Source organism: Cupressus sempervirens, chromosome 3 (genome assembly GCF_028749045.1).
Source record: "Cupressus sempervirens isolate cs-2001-9-10 chromosome 3, ASM2874904v1, whole genome shotgun sequence".
Taxonomy (NCBI): Eukaryota; Viridiplantae; Streptophyta; class Pinopsida; order Cupressales; family Cupressaceae; genus Cupressus; species Cupressus sempervirens.
In genome coordinates, this window is record NC_143120.1 from 434,599,826 (window position 1) to 434,607,517 (window position 7,692).

The 7,692-nt window shown below is 33.0% G+C and overlaps 1 protein-coding gene across 1 annotated transcript; it reads left to right on the forward strand.

Annotated features, from left to right (window-relative positions):
* Positions 1–812: 812 nt before the first annotated feature.
* LOC149566905 (G-type lectin S-receptor-like serine/threonine-protein kinase SD2-2) lies at positions 813–3,403 on the forward strand. The gene is made up of 3 exons (XM_089816565.1): positions 813–951; positions 2,605–2,723; positions 3,110–3,403. The coding sequence occupies exons 1-3, from the start codon at positions 813–815 to the stop codon at positions 3,401–3,403; spliced, it is 552 nt and encodes a 183-aa protein (XP_089672691.1).
* Positions 3,404–7,692: the final 4,289 nt, after the last annotated feature.

Sequence of the window (7,692 nt, forward strand, 5' to 3'; positions counted from 1 at the left end):
TTTTTTTCCTTACACGCTGATCCATCGGGGGCCAAACAATTGGTTCTGACATCGAACAGTTCTGTACAGTATTGGGAGACCGGTGTTTGGGACGGCAAAATTTTCAATAGAATTCCAGAACTGAATACGTACGTACGGTCAACATCAGCGTTGAAAGTAGTAGCTCTGGCTGGTTTGTGAGTTATATGTTGATTCCTCCCTTCAACGGTCTCATGCGTTTCGTCTTGACAAGGTTCGGACAAGTGCAAGTGTATGCATTGCATGACAGCAATTGGAGTTTGTTCTGGTCTCTTCCCAGAGATGGATGCGCCGTGTACGGAACCTGTGGTGCTTGCGGAATCTGTGACTCCAGAATTCTTCATCTATGTAGCTGCGTTGAAGGCTTTGAACCCAGAGACAATCGTGCCTGGCTCTCGCAAGATTGGGTTTCCACTGGCTGTGTTCGGACGAGGCAATTAAACTGTGACACTGACGAATTCATCGACCTTGGTGTCACTCTGCCTGATGATTTCACATCCTCACACCGAATATCAACAAAGATGGACTGCCAACGAAACTGCTCGTGCACCGCACTTTCTTTCAATCCCCCTTCAGGGCCCTGCACAATCTGGTCCAGAGATTTGCTAAGCATGCGCAACTCTACTCCATCAAATAGTAATTCGAATGTCTTCATTCGGGTAAGTGCCTCTCCACTTCCAAAGAAACGCAAGACCAGAACTATCGTGTGCCCAGTGCTTGGGATCGTCAGTACACTCACCGTTGTCATAGGTATCTCTTCAATTTTCATTTACCAGAGGCACCAGCTATAGTCAATGGTCAGGCGCACAGATTCCTCGGACCCTTTTCTGAGAATGTTTACTTACAAGGAGTTGAAAACTGCAACAAGGAATTTCAGGTCTGAGTTGGGGAGTGGAGGATTTGGGTCAGTGTTTAAAGGATCTCTACCAGACGGTACAGTCATGGCCGTCAAGATAAGATGAGAAGTGTTAGGTTTATTACATTAATTAGGTTAGTTTTTGTGTTTAAGTTAGATAAATAAAACAGTTCAATATATAGTTGCTAGGAAGTTATTCCCGTAAGTAGTTGTTGCGAGGGAAAATAATATTATATAAAGATGCTTAGACATCAATGTAAATATTAATCAATATTCATATCATTCCAATAATTCATTATGATTTCAATATCATTGTTAGTTTCAATTCTATGTGTATCTAAATGATCTGAATCAATAGTTTTAGCATTTTATTTTTGCTCTTTCATTTTATATTTTCAGTTTCACATGCTTTGGGCGTGTTACAGTGGTATCAGAGCGGGTTAATCAATGGGGAGAAGAGTGCCTTTGATGGATTTTGGATGATTAGAGTCTAAAACAATAGGAGGTTGGAGGAAATGGAGGTTGGAGGATTTTTTTATCATCTCAAGCTAGCTTCTCGCTTAGAGATGATTACTGCAGGAGAAGCAACTATTTGTGTCCCTGTAAAGTTGGGGCTTGGCCAATTCCTCCCTAAAGGTAAGAGGGGAATTGATAGATTTGTGTGGCTTGGCCAATTCCTCCCTGAAGATAAGAGGGGAATTGATAGATTTGTGTCCCTGAAGAAAAGAGGGGGCTTGGCTATGTGCTTGTCCTTCTATTGAGTGAAGGGGGGGGGGGAGCATGATTTCAAGAATGGCATTTGAGACACTCAGAGGAGATGTCGACTTTCAGAGGAAAGACATCCAAACATATTAGTGGTGATTGTTTCTACGGCACTTGAGGAGGCGTTAGACACACTCGGAGGAGATGTGGAGTTTTGGAGGAAAGGTGTCTCATGTGCAGCACCAAAGGAGGCATCAAGCACACTCCATGGAGATGTGAAAATGTGGAGGAACTATGTCTTGTTGTGTAAAAGAGGTAGAAACAATGTTTTTATGAGGCCAACTTCAGGATTTGCATTCTGAAGTTGGGATATGAGGGCAACTTCAAGATTAAGATTTGCAATCTGAAGTTGCAGACTATTTTTCAAAGATTGGTGAAGGAGCTCAACTTCAGGATTAGGATTTACAATCTGAAGTTGCAGACTACTTTCAAAGATTGGTGAAGGAGCTCAACTTTAGGATTAGGCTTTGCAATCTGAAGTTGCAGATTACTTTCAAAGATTGGTGAAGGAGCTTCATCAAAGTTTATCATCTTGGTGAAGGCTTTTCAATTTTATTGGATTAATGTAATAAGGGGGGGAATGTTGGATTTATTACATTAATTAGGTTAGGAATGTTGGGCTTATTACATTAATTAGGTTAGCAAGAATGATTGTTGAATTAATGTAATAAGGGGGGAATGTTAGGTTTATTACATTAATTAGGTTAGTTTTTGTGTTTAGGTTAGATAAATAAAACAGTTCAATATATAGTTGCTAGGAAGTTATTCCCGTAAGTAGTTCTTGCGAGGGAAAATAATACTATATAAAGATGCTTAGACATCAATGTAAATATTAATCAATATTCATATCATTCCAATAATTCAGTATGATTTCAATATCATTGTTAGTTTCAATTCTATGTGTATCTAAATGATCTGAATCAATAGTTTCAGCATTTTATTTTTGCTCTTTCATTTTATATTTTCAGTTTCACATGCTTTGGGCCTGTTACAAGAAGCAATTCCAAGTAGAAATCAATTCCCTCAGAAACATACAACATGTGAATTTGGTCAGGCTGCGAGGGTTTTGTGCGCAAGGATCAGAAAGGTTGCTGATTTATGATTACATTCCCAACGGCTCACTCAATTCTTTTTTGGTTCATTGGTAAATTGAAAAATAAATGAGTACTCAAATGGAAAAACTGATTTTAGATTGCACTCGGCATTACAAGAGGATTACTTTACCTCCATGAGGAATGCAGAGATTGCATCATTCACTGTAATGTTAAACTGGAAAATATATTGTTGGATGGTGATATGTCAGCCAAATTGGCTGACTCCGGGTTTGAAGGGCTTAAACAGCACACACTAAGGCTTGATCCTAGTGCAAAAGTGTTAAATAGTCAAAGTTTGACTTATTTTTCTAGGCTTAATTTCTTCCTTAGTTTTGGATGTTTAACGTTGGCCCTTTGGGTTGGCGAAGTTGATGGGTAGAGATCTGAGCCGCGTGTTGATGTCTACAGTTTTGGTATGATTCTTTTGGAAATCATATCTGAGCGAAAAAATCTAGACTTCAATTTAGAAGATTCAAGTAAGTTTTACTTTCCGCCATGGGCTAGAACTCAAATTTACCAAGGGAACATGATCAATATTGTGGAGGAAGGTGTTGCAGAAGAGGCAAACATGGAAGAAGTAAGAAGAACATGCGTTGTAGCATTGCTATGTATTCAGGAGGACGAGGAAGCAAGGCCAAGCATGAGGCAAGTGGTGCAGATGTTGGAAGGATAGATGGAGCCTCAAACTCCACGAATTCAAAGCTCTAAGCTTAGGCCAGCACACCAACATGAAACAACTAGCTATAGCAATGACAATCATACTACATAAAATAATGTAGTTCTATATCTTGTATATCCATTTCAATGAATTAATGTATTGCTCTAGTATCATTCAAATCTACATAAATTTTTCAAGCTTTGATGACAATTTTTAAGTTTTAAATTTTCAAATTTTAGTATAAGAGATATTTTATGATTCTATATATATATATATATAGTTTTAATTTACAAATAAAAATATATATTATTGTATCTATCTAAAAATATTATATCTAGTATTTTTTTATATTTTATAATTTATTCTTGTTGATAATTTTTTCTTTACTTAAACTTCATTTTGATTGGGAAGTCATTGTTTAATTATACCATCAGGTTCTTGGATAGATCATAATTAAGTAGCTTCTATAATTTATACATATTTTCTTCTATATTTTTATTTGCATTTTATGTTTCAAATGTCATTGTGAATCCCTTGTTTTCAATAAAACTCTATATAATTATACAATGAAAAAAATAAGAAAATTTAAAAATACATACTAGTATAATAAATATTCAATACGTGAGATTGTGTGCAGTAAATCTATTTAGTTTTGCAACACATTTGAGATTGAGTAATAATATTGAGATAATGTTAAGCATCTTACTCTTCATTGACCTTGAAGAAGGAAAAATAGATGTTATATGTCATTACCGTATCAAAAGTGTACATAATGAACTAAAAAGAAAAATGAACGAAGTGATTGACCATATGAAGGATGATGAGAAAGATTTTAAATCCTCTATAGATTATCTAAGAGGAATTAGAACATCAATGAGAAAAACAAAAATAATAGAGGCTATGTTTTGATTAACTTTAAAGATTTAAGGTTATTTATTGCATTTCCACAATAAATAAACATAAATTTTTAATATATTTCTTGCAAAGCTTAAAAGTAAAATCGAAATAGATATATATTTTTCTAATATCTTTCTAAATCAATATATACTCTAAATAATCAATTTAATAGATAAATAGAGAATTTCTATATTTTTTCTACACACATTTAAACATAAATTTCCATATCCAATATATTAGATAAGTAATAACTAATATTTATTAGAATTAGAGTTATAGTTATAATAATCAATCAATTTTCCCTTTTCTTGCAAAGCTTAAAAGTAAAATCTAAGTAGATATAATTTTTTCTAATATCTTTCTAAATCAATATATACTCTAAATAATCATTTTAATAGATGAATAGAGAATTTCTATATTTTTTCTGCACACACATATATAAACATTTCTATAATCTATAATTTTATATGTGTATGCAAAACAAATCTTTAAATTAAGTTATTTTCGATAATATCTTGGTAAATTTATATATTTTTTCTAAATAATAAATTTAAAACAAAAATCTAAATAGAAATGAAACATGTATGCAACATTGATTATAATTTAAAAATATTTAATATAAAAGAAACACGTTTTTAAAATCAAGGAGTTTTACTTCTTTTATTATTGACATATAAATTTATAATAATCAATTATTAAAATTTTAATAATAAATTATTACCTAAAAACAAAATTAAACATTGAACTAAATTTTTGTCACTATTATTTAAATAAATTATATAATCAATTCTTATTAATTGTTCTAACAATTTAAAATAAATTATGTAATCAATTCTTATTAATTGTTCTAACAATTTAAAATAATAATGAATACAAAATTTAAGCACAAGCATAAAGGCATGAATAAGTTTTTATATGCCAGTGATGACATGGGAAAAAATAGCAACTATTAAGTCGGCTATAAAAAGTCTCTCGACATGAGTCAAGATGGGGAAGAGAAATGACTGGAAAATCTAATGGCCAGCCAAACTTCCATGGCCGTTCATCCTTCTGCAATGTTAGGGATCAAAGCTTTGTTATACAAGAGAAGAGTATTTGCACGCCTAAGATCAAAGCTTCTAATGCAAGATATTTGAGAGTGAATCAGGGCAGTGACGTATTTTCCCTGATGAGAATGGAGAAGAATTCTATTGTGAATGTTTGTCTTATTAGGAAATTTATCTGTAGTGAAGGCGCAAACAAGTCAAGGTCAATGGAAGACAAGAATGATTTGTCGCTTTCTCAAGTCTAGGCACGAGAGATCGACAAAACTGTCTATCCATTCGTCATATTGATTGCGAATAAGGTAAAACACAGTTTTCTTAATTTCAAAAATTTCAATGATTTTAAATCACCACTTACAACTTGTACTTGTGTAAGGGGTGTGTTGATAGGTGCTTGATTAAAATCAATTGTCTTTTATAATCTACAATATCAGTTATAGTTTTGGGTTGATATATTGTGTGATATGGACTATCTTGTATTACTTTTAAGAGGCCTCTAACTGTACTACAAATGAGACTTACATACTCTACCACTAGTAGCTTGTAACATTTCTAAGAGTCCATGTTCTCCACCACAAGGCCAACATAGGTTGTACATAATAAAAATAGATTTGGAAACATAATTGAAACTTTACATAATAAGAATACGTGTACAAGCATATCTAAAAATATATATCCTTGTAGAAAGCACTTGTTTTATATAAATAAATGATACAAAGTTACAATAGCATTCTATTGTGTTTTTTGCCACTCTAGCTAAGAAAGTACAACTTCAAATGTATAGGAAGAAAAAAAAAAAAGTATTTGTAATTGTGTATTTAATTGAACATCTATCATAGATGATCGATTATGAAAAATGAAGTCATAAGAAGCACAAGTCTTTGTTACCTATAAAAAGGTGGTAATAGTTTCTAATTATGACGCAAGTATCTTAATTTTACAAGTATTGCACCTCAATGCTCTATAGGGAATTAATTAAGACATATTACAATCCCATTATATTTTTCTATATTCTTTAGAGATTTCTTTTATTAAGAAATACATTCAACCTACAGATTTCCTTGATTGTATTTTGGTTGAATTTGTGAGGATGTTTTTGATAAAGGAGGTAGGGAGAGGGCCCTAAACCAAACGTTACAAAAAATGAAAAGCCTAGGTCCATTATAGCTAAGTAGCAAGCCAATAGGATCAGAACCAGCATAGAGATCACTCCCACAAAATAATCAAAAACACATACCTAGGACTACCATAGTAATTGATATCAATCACAAGAATATAAGTTAAAGTGATCAAATATTGCATCAAACTAAAACTACTAAACATCTTGTAAACACATAAATCAATCCAAAATATATGAATCGATATAAACTATTTGTGAATAACAAAGCCAATATAGTTCAAAGTCTTAATATTGTGAGCTTTTTTCACATCAAAAAACTTAGAGATGAAAAAGTAACCTAATTTCAAAATAAGAAAGAGCAATTTAAACTTAATACTAATTAAATATTTAACACCTCTAAAAGAGGTGATCAAAATACTAAAAAAGAAAGGAGACATAAACTTTTTTAATGTCATTCCAATCCATGATCAACTGGGAGAGCTCCTTGTGCCAATTTGTGACATCTTTCACCTCCTATTCCTCGTCCTTCTCCTTTCCATTTAGGTTCACTTCTTTAGTCTTGCACAACCTACTTGTTCTAGTAACCACTCCCATAACCATTTTTTCCATGATCTCCTTTTGAATATAGTAGATAGTCTCAACAAAGACCCCCAGCTCAAGGTTGGTAAATGAATTCTTCTACATTTTATCTAGGGAATAAATATTAGCCTTAAGAGCATCCAATTTTCTAGATAGCATTTCCTAAAGTTCTTTAAACCTTAACAATATGGCTTCCATTTCATATTCCTTTCCTGCTCTTCCTCAATATAGTCTTTGTCACCCTAGTTCTACACCTTGGCCTCAATAGGATTAGTACGATTCTTAGTAACCCTTCCCTATTCATCCCCAATAATAGCATTATGTTGAAATATTTCAACATCCTCATCCTCCCCATCATAGCCAACATTGTCTTCCTTTATATAGTTTGCATCCTCCATGTCCTCATTTTCCATCTTGTTCTCTTCTTAAGTCTTTTCTTGTAGGAATTTTTATTTGTCCAGACCTACATGAATGCCCTTCTTCTCATCCTTCTATTATTTGTGTTCCCCTTTCCTATGAATCCTTTCTAATCTCCTCTTACTAGAAGTTGTTTCTTGTTGGTCTTCTTTCCCCATAGTAATCATATCTTTCCTCTCTTCATCCTTAGTGTCTTGATTGTCAACATCTATGATGTCTTTATCTATCTTTCTCTTTTTATGGGTGTG